The sequence below is a fragment of the Antrostomus carolinensis genome, unplaced genomic scaffold (assembly GCF_000700745.2).
Source record: "Antrostomus carolinensis isolate BGI_N321 unplaced genomic scaffold, ASM70074v2 scaffold7535, whole genome shotgun sequence".
NCBI lineage: Eukaryota > Metazoa > Chordata > Aves > Caprimulgiformes > Caprimulgidae > Antrostomus > Antrostomus carolinensis.
Window position 1 is genome coordinate 4,655 of NW_010318351.1, and position 17,587 is coordinate 22,241.

At 34.1% G+C, this 17,587-nt stretch overlaps 1 protein-coding gene across 2 annotated transcripts in view; it reads left to right on the forward strand.

Moving 5' to 3' along the window:
- Nucleotides 1–262: 262 nt before the first annotated feature.
- USP33 (ubiquitin specific peptidase 33) overlaps nucleotides 263–17,587 on the forward strand; it is a 36,059-nt gene continuing 18,734 nt past the window's right edge. For both annotated transcript variants that reach the window (XM_029085166.1, XM_010168862.1), the window contains exons 1-10: nucleotides 263–343; nucleotides 1,421–1,474; nucleotides 3,589–3,651; nucleotides 6,140–6,292; nucleotides 8,500–8,599; nucleotides 11,086–11,155; nucleotides 12,446–12,559; nucleotides 13,274–13,352; nucleotides 15,335–15,755; nucleotides 16,146–16,286. In XM_029085166.1, the coding sequence (XP_028940999.1) occupies nucleotides 263–343; nucleotides 1,421–1,474; nucleotides 3,589–3,651; nucleotides 6,140–6,292; nucleotides 8,500–8,599; nucleotides 11,086–11,155; nucleotides 12,446–12,559; nucleotides 13,274–13,352; nucleotides 15,335–15,755; nucleotides 16,146–16,286 (1,276 nt within the window). The remainder of the gene's footprint in view (nucleotides 344–1,420; nucleotides 1,475–3,588; nucleotides 3,652–6,139; nucleotides 6,293–8,499; nucleotides 8,600–11,085; nucleotides 11,156–12,445; nucleotides 12,560–13,273; nucleotides 13,353–15,334; nucleotides 15,756–16,145; nucleotides 16,287–17,587) is intronic.

The following is a 17,587-nucleotide window of genomic DNA, read 5'->3' on the forward strand; positions in this document are numbered from 1 at the left end:
AGTCAGACTTTGTTTTAGAAGTCAGCTGTGTTTAACTTGGACTCATGGATTCTCTTAACTGTGAGAGAATAAGGTAGTAAATAAATACCTTACTCGAAAAAGGCACATTCTTTTAAAAGTTATGTTTGTGTTGCATATTAGATATCTAATATCACTGCCTACTGTAAGGAAATGGATTTCACTCATTCTTACTTCTGTTGACAAGTGATTCCCTGGTCTTGCAAATTCCAGCTACAGGATCTCAGAAAATACAGCTTCTGAAATGTCATCGCCCGTCAGCAACTGCCCACACTTGGAATCAGTTGGTGAAATAACAAAAGAGGAATTGATACAGAAATCTCATGTGAGTTGTAGCAGCTTACCTTCTTCCTATCACAGTTAACTCTGGTCGCTTGTTTTAGCTACATATCTTGTCATGTGTTATTAGTTATAAGATGCATTTAAGTATTAAGCATTGGTAAAATCTTCTGTCCAAGAATTGTAAGGTTTAAACAAAGTATGGGAAGAATTATGGACTTGATAAAAATGAAAAACTGTTTTTCAGTACTAAACACTTAAAAACTACCTTTCCCAGCAGTGTTTTCCAAATAAAGTGATGTTTTAATGTAAATATTAGTTAAAAGAGTTAGCATAACACCAAGCTGAACTTCCCAGACACTGCCATTGTAGCAGGTAGTTATTTGGAATGTTAATGTAATAGAGTATAACTGACTTGACTTCAGGTACAAACTGTAACAAAGGAATTTATCCTTCAGGGGTTTTTTTGGGTAACACTTCCCTTTTTGATGGAGGAGCCACAGTTTGAGAAACTGCCTGTACCTGAACTCTTGGTTTCAAGCTAGTATTAATGAGTGGAACAAAGAAAGATCTTGTAACTCATTATAGTAGCTGGGAGGTTATGAAAAGCCAAACCTTTTCTGTCCATGGTGCTAAATTCTTTCTCTGGAAAGTCCAGCAGTTGGTTTGCTGCTGGGAGGTGCAGCATTTCTCTAGTGTTGCATCTTTTTTATTTTTTTTTCTTTTTAAACCTTTGCAGGTAGTGTTAGCTGTCTGCAAGTAGGAACAGGCAGCTTTAGCACTTTAATTTCTTTGTATGTTAAATTGGTAGAAAAGACCAATTTTTAGGATTTTTATAATAATGTGATATGATATATATTTCTGCTTTATCTAGAAGAACAAATTTTGATTTAATATGAAAACTTGGAGAGATCTCCAAGGTTTTACTAGAAGAGTATGCTGATTTTAGGATTATGTAAAGCAAAACAAAAATTGAGTTAGTAGTCAACACATCCTCTTTTCTGTCTTAAAATTACTCAGTTGATACTGAGCTATACAGTCTTCTTCCTCATTTTTGTCTCCAAGATGTGGTTTACTGGTGAAAGTAAATGAAATGATACTTTTTGTGTTTTAACTTTAATAGGGCACTTGTCAGGACTGTAAAGTCAGAGGACCCAACCTTTGGGCATGCTTGGAGGTAAGTTGTTCTGTTGTTCCATTGTGGAGTTCTTTTCTATTAATCTGTAGATAAAGTTCGTATTTTTTTGAGAAAACAACTATTATGAAGTTCTTTAAATTAGTGTATTTAAATTATTATTTAAAAGCAAAACCTCTTGTGCAGTTTTCTATTTTGAAAATTATTTACCTTTTATCAGGTATTTCTTGTAATTACCTTTTATCAGGTATTTCTTGTAATTTAAGAACACTGTGTTCAAAATGAGATTTTTTTTTTTTAACAAGAAAGTAGCATATTAAGGCTTCTTCTTGAGTTATGATATTTTTTAAGTCTTAAGATTTTTTTTTTAATCTTTTCCCCAGGTCTGTAGGTCTGAAAAATAATATATTATTACTGAATTAAGTTACTTTTTACAAGTCTCTCTGAGCATTTGTAGTAATAACATTTAGCAGTAAATGCAGACTTTTTACAGCATAAAAATACATAGTCTGACTTTTTTTATTCTTAAGCAAAACAAAGAAAAAACTCATTTTGAAACTTGTAGAAGCATGTATAAACATTCTTCAAGTGTTGTATGAATTTTGTAAAGTCTTTACTCTCTATATAGGTCTTTCTGAAATATGTTCTTGCCTTACTGTCCTTGTCATCTACAAAGATATAGTTTTCAGTGTATTTAAAAGAAAAAGCTCTGAAAACGTTGCTTCTGGTTGATCTATGATACCAAAGGAAAGTATAGAGCTGATTTAGTTTTTAAAATGTCTCATGAGTTCTTCAGGCATGCAGCTGTTTCCAGAGGTGGAAGTTTTGCTCTATAGGCTTGATGTCATTTCTTGGCAACATTTGTCTAAGTCCTGTTGGGAAGATTTCTAGGCTGAGGTGCCGGCCTTTAGGTGTATGTAGGAGTATTTTTAAAAATCTACTTCATTGTCCTTTTAAGTGGATTGTAGTAACAATAAAGATATCAGATTATTTTGCTCCTTTTATCAATAAGAAATAGAAGTGAAGGGGGAGAGAAAGTGTTTAATGTCTTTTTGTTAGATGGTTTGAAGTTTAATTACATATAAAATCCCTTTTGGGAGTAGGAAGAGATGTTTGGGGATGCATCAGCCTGGCAGGTGGGGAAATGCTGTGAAGCTCAAAACATGGTTTTTATTTCTCACTTAGAGCTCTTAAACCGTTACTGAAAAACTTAATTTCATACTGACATTTCCATAGGAGAGTTTTCTGATTACAATAGGATACTTAGTGTCATGCTGTGATATATCTCCACTTGGATGAACTGGCATCTTGCCTTCACCTTTTTCAGTAAAAAAACAGGGTGAGATCCCAGCATGTTAACTGTCTGTAATTTAACCAATATCTGTGATTACTTAATATAGAAAACTGATTGCGTTCAGCTGCTATTTGATTGTCTAAATTAACCTGTTTAGCGAGTTATACAGATAACATGCTGTATCCTCTTATGTGATTGTCTTGACTCATGCAAATGAGGAATTAATGAAAATTGCTTGAAGATTGGCAGCTGCAAGATTCCACACTCCACTCAGCCAAATATGTTTTGCAATTAGCACAATTAAAATCAACAATTATTTTGCATGTTATAACTAGAATGTTGTAAGTACTTAACCATATGGTGCTGAAAACTCTTTATTTAAAGGTGAGAAAACTAATAAATTGTGAAGTAATACTCTGATAAATAGACTCTGCAGATAGGGGCATACAGGCATTTTTTTATAAATGTGTCATGTTTCAAGGCTGTTGCAATTCAGTATTTTAGTCACTGGACTAACTTCATATTTTCTGTCATAATCTCTACCAAATAATGAATTGTTAAAAATACATCTTGACCTTAATCTGAATAAATATCTCAAAATGGCCAAAAACTATATTCCAAATGCATTATATGTCTAACACTACCCACCAGTGAGAGGAGTTGAGGTAAATCTTGCAGCATTCTTACTTGCTTTAGGTGATACTTATTTTAACACTTATTGTGCATGTCCTTGTTTTGTGTAGGGTTGTGCAAGTTTGAAATTTGAGTGAATTTTAAAGGGACTGGTAGAATATTCTTAGTCTGTAAACCTGTTTGATGCCACATTTTAATTCTGTGTACTTCTTTGTATCTTGCTCAACAGAACAGATGTACATATGTTGGCTGTGGTGAATCCCATGTTGATCACAGTACCACCCATTCCCAGGTATATGTAATAATAATTGCTTATAATACAGTTATTTGAAGCAGTGAAGTAGAATTAGAGAACACCTTTAAAGTCATTTTAGTGAAGTCAATAACCTATGTCAGTCTAACTGTTTGTTTGGAAGTTTGATTAGCTATGATTGTTTTTCATCTATAGAAGCAGTTCTTACTAATTTAGGTGTATGTGAGTTTACAGTCTTTGTTCAGCTGCATAATTACTTATGTAATTCTGACATTTCTCAGAAGAACATGGTGAAAATTAAAAAAAGAACAACAGTTACTGATGATTTTCAAGATATGTGGACAAAATAATTCTTGTGTACTTCAGTTTATATGTAGTACTCTACTACTTCAGTCTAACTTTTTAGTATTGTGGCTGCCTGATGAATAAGGGAAGGGAAGTTGGATTAATGAAGATGAGAGCTGAACAGATGTGAGTTAGGAAGTGTAAATTACCAGAAACAGGTGCATTGTTTCTGCATTATGCTCCCTGTTCCAGTGGCTACAGATGAAGAACCTGTAGAGTTTGCTGAGCATATTCTTCCCTGCTATGTCCTGATTTTGGATCCAGCTTGGTAGGAGCAGTGAAGGGTGTGCAGTATGTTCCCTAGCATGCCAAGTTCTGGCAAGGTTGGACAGCTTGAGTGCATCTGTTTGGGTCTTAAATTCACTGTCTGTTCTGTGCACACTTGCCAAAATGAAGCAAGTGAGATCTATCGTTCTCTCTTAATCAATATACTGGGGACAGAGGGATGGCAGTTTTATTAACATGTAATTTCAGAGTTGCTGACTTTCCGATTAAATGAACTTCTTGCCTACCATTTTACAGTTCATCTGTCAGCAAATACATCTAAGGTTCCACACTGAGCAGTTTTTGGTCCTTAAAAATACTAAAAAAACCCCACGCCTTGGTGAATATGAAAATGAACAGATAGTATATACCAGGGTTTTCACCAGAAGTATGCTTTATGACTGCATCTTATCACTGCTCCTGATTTTTTTTTTTAAGCAGGGCCTTGAGAGGAGTACATATTTATACAAATCAAGTGTGTTAATATAAATACAAAGTGGAGTTTTTTTGCAGCTGTTTCAGCTGAATCACAGTTCTAAAGCCTTTAAAATAGATATATAAATGAGCTGTTTGTAGCACAATTGGGGAACAGATGGTCCCTGGATTTATTGCCTACAATTTTATACCTCTTGGCTTTCTACAGTAGTTTTTCTGATTTACATGCTGTTTTAGCAATGTTATGTACTTGCCAGGTAAGAGAAAGGAAATGGATAGTTTGCTTGCTGCTTGCTGTCAGTGACATCCTTGTCTTGATTTTCTTGTTACTTAATTTTAATTTCTGGATATTAAGCCCTCTTCTGGAATATTTTTTTTTTCCCAGTAAAAATATCGATATTAACTCACTTGAATGAGAGAAACAAGGTTGACATGAATCAGTTTATTTCTGCTTACTCCAGTTTCCACCAGCAAGGCTCCTTGTACTGCACATGATCATGTTCATTGTGTCCACTTCAGGAAAACTAATAAGCTGTTGCTCTGGAGACTTGTAATTATTTATACAGCTGAAGTTGCATAATCAAGCATATTCTCATTATCAAAATTGTCTGAGATATTTGCGTAATCTGACGTTTCTGATGTTTTTTCATAGGGAGAGGGCTACTTAACTGTAACCCGCATTTTATATTAAAACCATTGTTCTTGTACAAGGCCCTATTAAATGAGAGGAGAAGGAGGAACTTGAGCATCCTGCAGCAGTTGTAGTATTTTCCTAATTTCTTGCAAATCCCTCATTGTCTATAAACCTGGCTGATACCAACACATAAGGAAGAAATACAGGAAGGGTTGGTGGAAATATTTGGAGGATGATAGCAACTGTGTACACAATCTACAGTAAGCAAAGACATTAAAAAAAGAAATATGAATATTAGAACAGTAAAAATATCCTCCGTCAGATTTTTATATTGCTTCAAAGTATGAAGCTGTCAAAAAGAGTTCTAGAGTCTAGAATGTTTGTTTTGATATGAGCACCTCTTACTGTAACTTTTTTCTCTTCTGATTGTTAAATAGCTTGAATTTCCTACAGCAAACCAGTAGAAATAAACACTGCCCTTACTGATGGCTAACATTACGATCAATAGCAGACATTCCTGGAAAATTGGTTCCTTATGAGTTGTAATGCTTCTGACAACAGGCTTTCTTCTTGTTTTTGTAATTATGTAGAAGCATGTCAAATATGACAGTGGCTTAGGTTCTGATTGTACCTTGTTGCTAATTTGAGTGACTTTTACTAAAAATGAGTGTTGGATAGTTTGTGCTAAAATTTCAGTAATTGAATTGCTATTTTTTAATATTCTAACCTACATATTTGTTTCATTGTTGAAAGATTTAGAGTTTTAATACTTCTGTTCTAGCTTGCATGTAGTAATATTTAATTATTCCAAATTTCTGAATCACAGTTTTGGTTTTTGTTCTGTTTTAGGAGACAAAACACTGTCTAACTGTCAACCTTACTACACTTCGTGTTTGGTGTTATGCCTGTAGTAAGGAAGTATTCCTGGATAGAAAATTAGGATCTCATTCTCCACTACCAAATGCAAGACTGTCTCACCAAGCACAAGAAAATAGTGTGCAGGTATTTTTTTTTTTTTTTTTAACCCCATGAAGCAAAGGCAGCTGCAGCTTTGCATTAAACATTGTGTCTTCTCTCAAGTGGGAGATGGACTTTTCCTCCTTTCTTGTGGCTGAGCTTTCTATTAATTTCTCTTTATTTTTATAAAATTTCTTTAAAAAGACATTGCCCAGCTTCTGTGTTCTGTCTCTGTGTACTGCATGCTTCCTAAGAAGGCTTTTTTCATCTTACTGTCTAATTGTTTGTAATCTACAATAAACTGTAAGGTACAGAAAAAGCACAGGGTTAAATTTAAGGTTACAAGTAGTATGTGTTCATGGATACTGAGATACAAATTCATTCACATGAGCTCAGTATTTTTAGAGAAATATATGCTAATTGTTAACCTCATTCAGCTAGCAATGTAAGACACTTAAAGGGATTCCTGTAACTTAGTTTCAAAAGTTTAAACATGTCTAGTTTTCAGTTTTGATAAATGACTGAAAAGGTCTTGATTTTTGTGTGTGTATATGTGTGTGGGAAAATTTTTTCCAGTGTAGTAGTATACACAGAAACACTCCTGAATAGTTAATAATTTAACTACCATGCAAGAATTTACTAAGAAGGCAGTAGTAACCTCTGTATATTCTATATGTGCATGTAATTTTGGTGTAGAATGACAAATACATTGAGTTAGACTCATGCAGAAAAATATGTATCAAACTAGAAATCAGGAGAACGCTAATAGTGTCCTACGGCAGTTAGGATTGCCAAGGAGAGAAATACGGCTACTATGTGGGAAGGTGATATTAGTTGAGTGAAACACAGGCTTAAGACTGTAGAGTTTTATATGAGTTTCAAAGACTAGACTTTATAAAAGTGCTTAGCTGTTCCTAGCTCCACATTTATTAACAATTAATATAGTAGCTGAAGAGTAAGATAATGAATAAGGTATTAGCTACTATTGGAGAAAACTTATAGGAATAAATGAGCAAAGCAGAGAGAGAGATGAGCAAAATAAAGAGAATTTTGAAATATGCTATTTGCTTGACTTGTTCCTCTGCAATTTCAACAAAGTTTGTTTAGGTTTGGTTTGTTGTTCTGTTATTTTCTCCTGGTTACATTAGTCTTCACTGGCATCAGTACTGTTCACTCTGATAGTCTTTTCTAGATAAGTGTTGTCTTGGAGAAAGTTATGCTGCAATTTCTTAAGTATAATTGGCACAATGCATGTATCTGAAAAAAAAAAAAGGTTTTATTTCTTTATTGCATATTTAATGTGCTTATATAAAAATGACAGATAACTCAGTTAAAACTGACACAGGTACAAGTATGGTATTTCTAAAATTGTTTTGCTTGAGGCATAGAGCTATGGAAGGGATAACATGATGCACAGGTTGGACAGAAAGATGGGCAGCTCTTTGATATATGTAGAAAGGAAATATCCTTTAATATTTTCACTTCAAAGTTGAGTATTTAATATGAACATAATCTGATCATTTTCTCATAAAATGCCAGCAGCTCAATTGCAATAGTACCATTGGAATTTTTTTTTTTTTTAATTTCCATTGTCCAGAAATTCTGGTGACTTGATATAAAGTTGGGTTCAGACTTCTGAACTTTAATTCTTTTATAATTAACCTGTTTTAATTGTCTAAGAAAACATGTATAATATACAGAAAAAGCAGTAAAACTTACAAAGTCTGTCAAACATCTTGTTTAGGACTATTATTTATGTGCTCACAAAAAGAGCTTGTCATGCAGTAAACATCTGCCTGTTTAATACTCTTTCTCTATTTGTACATTTTGCTTCCAACAGTTTAATTTGTCTTTGTTAAATGTAGTGAGCCATCTGGTGGCATATCAAAAACATATACACTAACTTTTATGTGATTACTGCTGTGTTAGATTTTCAGTGCTAGCTTACTGTTTGTTATCCAAGGGAAAGAAATACTATAATTTGCTTTGTTTTGATTCTTCAGCTGTTGTCAGAAAATCATACAATGTTATTGCTGCTAATCTGAAAACAGAAACGTGGAGTTTTTCTTAGTAAACTTTATTACAGTAGCTGTGGAATCCTATTATTCTCACTTTATGTGCAGTGAGATTTCAAAATGCATTCACGTGATTTTTCAGTACCTAGATTTGTTGGTGAAATTATATGTAAACTCAATTAAGAGGAAAATTGATAAATACAAGTAAATATACTTTTTTCTGTTTTGCCTTACAAGGATTTTAAAATACCTAGTAATCCCACTCTGAAGACTCCGCTAGCAGCTGTATTCGATGACTTAGATATAGAAGTGGAAGAAGATGAGTTAAAGACTAGAGGTAATAAAAGCAAAATCCAGTGCTTTATTGCCCTTTATTGTGTGTGTATGTCTCCAAGTCTGTTTACCAGCTATGTACTAGTTCTCTTCTAAGTGAAACTGTTTCTGTTCTGCTCCAATTAAGATCTCTATTTTTAGTTTCACCTTTATTGCAGCAATCTTTACTTACCTGCAGAGCAGAGGCAGTGGTGATAAATGCAGTGCAACTGTACAAACAGCAACAAAAATAAGAAAGCATGTTGGAGTAATGTTTGGTATAGCTGGTGTTCTAGCCACTCTGGTAAAAGTAGGTTTTCTATAAAACCTGTTCTAATGTTTTCTTCTGTCCTAAAAGGTTTCTAATTTGAATGCTTTCCTGCATTATGGGTAACCCTTTTCTGAGCCTGTAGTATCCCAGTGTGGGTTTTTGTTTTCTCTTTTTCAGTAGTGGGTTTCATGCACTGCCAAACTCTCTGGTATAAAAGGTTACCCTACCCTAATATTAAACTTCTGTAAAGATGAAAATGAGAGTGGATGAAACCCCAAACAGTGAAGCCTTAATTTCTCATTTCATAAGAGAACATAATAATTATTATTTCTTACAAGTCTCAAATTGGTATTGATAATTTTAAAAATGATATGTGTATTTGTTAGTAAAGAAAATTTTTCTAAGTACCATTTTCTCAGACAAATCTGACCAGCAGATTGTTAAGCTATTATTTTTGAGGTGCCAACGCATATGTTAAGGCAGTTTGTTTTCCATCAATGATGATAAAAGAGTTATTCTAATTTATGGATTTCATTTCTTCTTTAGTCATCTACTACCAGCTTTCCCTCTCCCAAGTCTGCTGGCATTGGCCAGAAATCCTACTTTGCCCCTTCTGTTGTCTGGCACAGTCTTTCTGGATACGTCACCACCCCACTAATTTGCCATCTGCCCTTAAATAATTAAACCATGTGTTTTAGTCACAGTTAGTTTCTCTTACCAGTATGTGTATTTGTGTGTCTTCTTGATATATTAATATTTTTGGGAATGTAACTTGTATAGAAGTAGCATACAAGTAGAATTGCATTAAAGTTCCCAGTAATATTGATGTGACTCAAATTTAAAGGAAAAAAAAAATCTTCAGCTCCATTTTAACTTTGTTCTTAATTTTTTTTTAAATGCTTGTGATGAAGCAAACATTAGAATATATATTTGAAAGAAAAATCTTCTATTAAAAAACTTTATTTGCAACACTGCAAGCTGGAAATCTGCAGTGATATACCTTCTGCTGTAAAAACCCCCCCAGAATAAAATAAAAAAGTAAATCCTATGACTGTTCTTGCTTTCCAGTTTCAGTAAGAATGACTGTCCTTGTAGCAGAAATTGGAAGGGCAGAATGCAGTTTCAGAGCTGGAAGCAGGACTGTATTTTCGTTCAGGCAGATAGAAGAACCTTTTAAAACTTTAGTTCTGTGTATTAGAAAATTCAACTGAAGTAACCAGACTTGTTTTTAGATGTAAAAGGATTTTCTTAGTAAGTTTTATTTTTCTGTCCTAGACTAAAATGATAGGGGTAGTTCCTTCAAGGATTGCATAGAGCTAGTGGTGTTGACTGTTGAGTATTTTAAGTCTTTCAGTCTTATTGATTCTGTGCTTATAAATGTTACTGTTTTCTCACAGAAAAGCAATTTTATTTTGAAATTAATTACTTCATTAATTTAACACTTTAGTAGCTATGAACAGCAAGTGTTTCAGATCAATTTTTTTAGATTGAGATCTTATGATAATTATGACTTGTTTAAATTGCCTCTCCTCAAATATTTAGAGACAATTTTTCATAACTGCATAATCACTGAAAGAATATATGTTGATTGTAACTTCTGTGTGTGGAAAAACTAAATGTGGGTATCAGTAAAGAGAGTAAACAGTCTGTGCTTGAAAATGAATTCTGTGGGGAAGTCTAAACTGAGCAGTCTGTGTATAAAAATAAGGTTATGTAATTGGCATAGAAAAATACTGATCTTAGGTAATTATAATCCTCATTCTGGGATAATCACATGCTGAGTAGATTTTGAATGTTTAGTATCGTGTCTACTAGCATGAACTTGAGACAGAAAAATGAAGTCTTCCTTGAGAAGCTTTTAGTAATATGATCAATGATTACACAGCACAACAATTTAACTCAACAGGTAAACCATTAAGTTCAAGTAAAACTTAAATATTGATAACATTTTAAATTACAATCTGCAGCTGTCATAAAAACATCAAAAGTTAGTGAGATGAAACACAATCTACTTGTCTGAAGTGTTTTAGCCAAAAATCAAAACAATCAATTACTTCTTCTAGTTTGGTTAGTATTCCTTTAGGAGTCCTCTGTTTCTTCTAGTTACAACTCTGTATGGTAATTAGCATCAGAAGTGTTACCTGAGTATTTTAATTAGTACATATTTTTTCAGAAGTATTTTCCTTAATACATTTTGTGTTGCATTAACAGATGTGCTGAATGCTCATTCTGTTTTTCAGGTCTAACAGGATTAAAAAATATTGGAAACACTTGTTACATGAATGCAGCTTTACAAGCTCTTTCCAACTGGTAAGGAAAATGGTTGTAAATGTAATTTTATATTTGCTTATACATGCATTTTATCAAGAGAGACTTAAGTATTTTGAAGGTCTGTGCTACCATGGAAGATGATGTGTATTTGTTAAATCTCAGTCTTATACACTACAAACAATTGTGTCACTGATGGGGGGGTGGGTGAAGTATTATGGTATATGAGCTACTCAACTTCTTCCTTGTTTCATTCTAATTCCTCACCATCCTAAGTAAAAATACACACAGTTCTAGAAATTAGAAGAAAATCTGGTAAAAACTATTAAATCTATGGGTTGGGTTTTTTCTTGCTACAAAAGAAGTGAAAAAGAAATATGTAAGAATAAATTCTTATTAAAAAAAAAGACATGTTAAGATCAAAAGATCCAAATTCAATCCTTAGAAACAGTGCATCTGGGACACTCTGTGCTAAACCATTCTAGGAATGGCTAGAAGGCAAAATCTCATTCCATGGAGATACTAGACAAGTTCATGAAGGAGAAGTCTACAAAAGCTGAAGAGAGAAAAACACTATCCAGCTCTGAAGTTTCTTGCACTCAAAATGGTTAGGCATGGACAGTACTTGGGCATATATCAAATATGTGCTTACTGTATGCATCTGCTGTTGGCTGCAGTCCAAGACAGGATACAGGGCTAAGTAGACCTCATTGAGATCCTTTGTTGAGGGAGAAGAGAACTGAAGCAAATCTCTCTAGAAAATAAAGAAGTGGACAAGGCATCTAATCATAAGGAACTGATTCTGTTGAGAAATGCCAAATTTTGCAAGTGTGCTGGGAGGTCTCCTTTCTTGGACAAAAATAGGTCCAACCTGTATGAGGGATTCAGAAGGAGTTGAAAGGAGAGAAGTGAGAGAGTATGTGAGTTGGCAACCCTGCATGAAGTAAACGGATAAATAATAATTGAAGTATAAATTATTTACCTACAAACATCATGTGGCACTGTTGGATTCCAGAGAAAAGGTGCATTTTAAGATGCTAATTACAAACTAGGCTTAGGGAGATTGTTGCCGTAGTGGTACATGTGTACTTCTGTGATGGATGGTAGGAATTGCCTTGAATGTGAATCCCATTAGACAGTTCCAGAGCTTTAACTGTACTGCTGAATGTGTCCTGCAAGGAAATGTTTGGTTGCAGCATTTAAGGATGTAGGAAATGGAGTTGTTCAATTACATACTAGTAATACTTTTTTTTAATAATCTTGTATGAAATGCAGATTTCCTCTTGTATTTTAATAACCCGGAAAAAATACTATTTTCTTCTTTTTAATCAGCCCACCTTTGACACACTTTTTTCTTGACTGTGGAGGCTTAGCCCGAACAGATAAGAAACCAGCAATTTGTAAAAGTTACCTCAAGCTGATGACAGAACTCTGGCACAAAAGCAGGTATTGCATAATTATGGTGATGAAATTATTATAAATAAACTCCAGAGTCATGAAGGATGCATTAATCTGTTTTCTAATTTTTTTGTGTGTATCACAGAATTACTCTTATAAATTAAGGAAGGAAAGACTAACTTGCAGGATTTAAACCTTCCTTATAATCTCTTCCATATCTACCAAATATAGGACAAATAATTGATGTAAATTGTAGTAAAGATCTGACAAGAAATAGATTATAAACACTATACGAAGTCACATGAAGCTCTTAAAAGTAGGTTTATATCTGGAAGAAATACATCTAAAATGTTTAACTACTTTATCTTATCTGTGTCCTTCATTCTGTATCAGTGTTTTATCAATTTCTCTTGTTTTCTTATATGGAATTTCTGTTACCTCTGTCTAAGAAAATACTTCAAAATATAAATACAAAAGTAAAGAAACAGTAATCGTACATAGTGCTGAGAGTTCTCTGACAAGAATGTGACATAGAAGTCCTGATGCAGTCACCATTTCTGTTGAAGGACAGATTTAAAAAACCCCTGTATTGTTAATTATTCAATACTAATATTTTATGTTTGATTAAGATTAATATTACTGGTGTTAGAAGTGTTATAGTTCAGTTGCAGGTAAAATTCTGATTCCAGTAAAGACAGAAAATTCCACTTAAGTGCTTGCTTTTTTACCTATGTTTATATATTTGAAACTTTTTTTCTTTAGGCCTGGTTCCGTTGTTCCTACTGGTTTATTTCAAGGTATTAAAACTGTTAATCCAACATTTCGAGGCTACTCTCAACAGGTAAATCTTTTTGATGTCTTTTAAATTTGCCTAAGCCACAAAGTTATCTCTTAAAAAAAAAAAAAAAAAGCTTAAGATACCATGCTTCCTATATTTGTTTAAAGCAAATGCACCATAAACTTTAGTTTATATGCTTCATAGGTAGATAATCTGAAACCAAACCATCAACAGTTAAGTCAGGTTTTATGTTTGTTTATATCAAATTATTGAAACCTTCAACTTCTGAAAATAACTCCTTTCCCCGTTTTTTATGAAAATTAAAATAATACATATCTAAAACTCTTCCTTTGTGTGAAATAATGCTGGTATTGGTAAGTTGGTAACTTGTTAGAGGCATGGATTATTGTATAGTAAAGGCGTTCTTCAGCTGATCCTTCATACAGGATCTTGCTGCATTCATACAGTTTGCAGTACTTTATTAAAAACTTTTCAGATAGAGGAAAAATTTAAACCCTGGAATTAGAAAAGTTTACTAATCTTCCAGGAATCTGCTGTTATTCAAATGAATTTTGGCGTTTCAGTTAGTGTGTTTCATATTTGTGGAGTGGAGGATTAGAACACATATTTTAATGTTCAAATGCTGCATGTAGCTGTAAAGTAAATGTTTAAATAGTAATCTCAATGTTTTTTAGTTTATTCATGAACTTCTTAAGAACCACAGGAGTTTCTGGAAAAGGAGAAAATCAGTCTTGATAACCAAAAAGAAACTGTATGGAAACTTGGTTCTTGCAGCTTTAAACACTGATGAGAATGTGTTTTTTCCATACATAGCAACACTTAATGAGAACCTTTTTAGATTCTGCCTGGATCACACTTCAGTTGTATGTTTAGCAGGTTTCATGGCAACAATTAAAACAAAGCAGGTCTTTCGGGACCAACACTCTCCTATTGCCCAACCTTGCAAGTTGGGCAGCCATGTCTGATATTCAGGGAGAAAAGGGAATTCTTCTGCTTCATGAAAAATGTTTATCAGTTAATCTATGTCTCAAGGTTTGACCTTTTTTTTTTTTTTTTTTTTTTTTTTTTGTAAAAGGATTACCAGCAAATGGGTGTATTGGATTTTCTTCATTACTTAAACCAAAAACTCAAATTTAATAGTTGTAGTTTCTAAGAAAAAGAATGTTTTCTAGTCAGCAGTTGTGAACTTAGTAAGTAATTTGCTATGATGGATGGGAACGTTAAGCTGCAAAAATTATCATTATGAACAACCAAAATACAAAAAGGAAAAGAGAAGAAAACAGAAGCAGTAGTAGTTGCCAAGAAGAGACTGTTGTTTTCTCCCCTGCTTGCTTTATTAAATATTCTCTGTTGCCAGGAACCAAACTGCTGTGTGGATTGTTGAAATTTGGTGGCTTTTAAGATATTTCCAAATACAGATTAGACTTGTAGTAATAGTTGACAGCTCTTTGTGGAAATGCTGATAGTTGAGGAATCTTGTCCAGGCTTAGAAGAAGAATTAAGATCTTGTTGACAGTATAATGCGATGGGAAAGATGGGATAAGTACAGCGTAACACTTTTTAATAGAGTACTTCCATGCCTAGTGAAAGCAAGGCTCTGATTACTTTGTTGAAGATGCTACATAAGGCTTTAAAAAACTGTCCCTAAAAATTTTCCATTAGCAGCAAAGCTGGAGTCTGACCACAGTGTTGGTAGTTGCTTGCATTGTATTTATCATTCATGTAGGCTATGGCAGTATTTTTGTTAAAGCTGTTGAAATAAACTTTTTGGGAACTGAAGTGTTTTGAAGGAAACTTGTATGATAAGATTACTTGTGACATCCAAGAAATGGATGCAGGAAAGAAATCATGGTCTGGAAATGAAATTTCTTTTGAACATTAGGCCTGGGACAGAGGAATTAACCTTATTCTTCTTTAACAGCCAGCTGTAGCTTTCATTTTAGTGGTCTGTATCTTTTCCTGATAGGACTTTAATATCTTCCAAATAAAATGGAATAATATTGTAAAACTTGTTTAAATCCTAGGATGCACAAGAATTTTTGCGTTGTCTAATGGATCTGCTTCATGAAGAACTTAAAGAACCAGTTGTAGAAGTGGAAGATGCCCAGCCTATGAGTGTTGAAGAAAGTATGGAAGAAGACAAGAGCCAGTCAGATGTAGGCTTTCAGCCTTGTGAATCCTGTGGTACCTGTGATAAAACAGAAAATGATGCTATTTTCAAACCTGTCTTAGAGGATCCTGCAGAGACAACCATGTTAATTCAGGATGATGATAACAACTCAGTCACTTCCAAAGATTGGCAGAAAGAAAAAATATCAAGCAACAAGCTTAAACGAGCAAATTCTATGGAAGACTTGGAAAAAGACACAAACACTGCTACAGAGACCACTGAATTTTTGAATAATCAAGGAACTGTCAAAGTACAGATACACAGCAGGTTCTCAGGTAATGCGTTACTAATATGCAATTGAAATAGTCAAATTCTCAGTCAGAATATCTGTGTGAGTGGAAATGAGTTGTGTAATATAGGAGAGAGGTATAGTTCAAATAAGGTAGGTGGATTTACTTGTAAACAATGTATCTTCTTTATTTTTTTCGGTTTGGGTGTTCTGAATTCAATTCAAATTCCCTTGAAAAGCTAAAGATTCAGATAACCCAGAAAAGTATAGTTTTTTGGTTTTTTTCTTAGCTTAAAGGTGTATGAATTGAAATGGTGCTTTATTCTTAAATGTCCAGTGACCTGTGTGGTTAAATAACCTATGTAACTGTTGTGTCTGTCCATTCTGCAGTACGTTTTAGGTAGAATTTATTAAATAATGCAAATATTAATTGCAGAGTACATTAGTGATGTCCATATGAATGAGGTATCTGCAGCCCAAACCCCATCATCAAATGAAGGGATGAATGCACGCTTATCAAACAGTCCTCCAAAATCATTCTCATCGTGCTCTTCACTGGCACTAGTCCACAAAAAAGGTATAGGCTCTTTATTTTCTTCTTCTTGGTACTGGATTGCTCTGTATTACAGTTCTCATTTTGTTGTTTCTTTTGTTTTACATAGCAATGCAGTGTTGTTCTTCGGGGTTTTTTTATCTCCTATCCCCAGTGGGGGGAGAGAGCATTATATAAACTGAACATATAGTAAGTCTCCCTTCTGTAAAATTTTAATTATTTTAAAGCTTGAATAGTATTTGCTTCTGCTTTGGGAGGATAGAATAATGTTTTTAGACAACTTTCTCAATTGCACTGGCTTGAGAGAGGGAAAACGTGGGAGAAGTTAGTACCCACAGAAGGGTGATGTTTTTCAGAGAACATGCATGTTGGTTCTTCAGCAGAAGTTCAATAAGTCAACATTTTAGTTTATTAAGGTTTAAGGAGTCATGTGTACCTGTACTGTAGATAGACTTGTAAGTGCTGCTTTCTAATTGTTACAGTCTTTGTGGCATAGAGTATTTCTTTTGGCACTTTCCACAGTATGATATGTTTATCAGCATCCAGAATGTTTATACTTTTATTGTCTCTAGGTACAGGACAGGGCAACTTTAGGGCACAAGGAATACATATATATTTTTTAATCCTTATTTGTCTAACAGCAGACTATTTTAATAAAAACTTGTCTTTTGGAGCATACTTTTAAGGCTAGTATTAGACCAAACCAAACAACTCCCACAACTTTAATATTGTGATCCTCTTTCATTCAATAGACTGTCCAGTAACAGTTCTGAGAATGCTGATTATCCTTTTCACGTTTTAACATTGACGTTGAATGACGGTGATTTAATAGACTTAAATCATTGTCCTCCTTGGTTCATTTGTTCAACAGTTTTGACGCTGCATCTGTACTACTGTCTCCAGTTTTGGCATCACCATTAGAGGAAGGCTTTAGACAAACTGAAGTGAGTCTTTCAGAGGAGGTACTAGGTGGCTGGAGCCTGTCGTGTACAAGGAGAGGCTGAGAGAAGAGGGTTTGCTCAACCTAGAGAAGGAAAGGCTAGAGGGGAACTGTTGCTGTCATCAGCATTATGAGTGGCTATAGAGAAGGCAGAGCCAGACTGTCTTTGAAGCCATGCAGCAAATAGAAATGGAAGCAAATTGCAGAAAGGAAAATTTCTGTTAGATGGAAAGAAAAAAAAATTCTTTCCATTGAATGGTTGAATACTGGAACAGAGGTGGGAGCCCAGAAGTACCCAAGGTTCTTGGAGACAGACATTCCAAAGTTCAACTAGAGCTGCTTTGAACAGAGACTGTACCAGATGATATCCAAAGGTCTCTTCCGA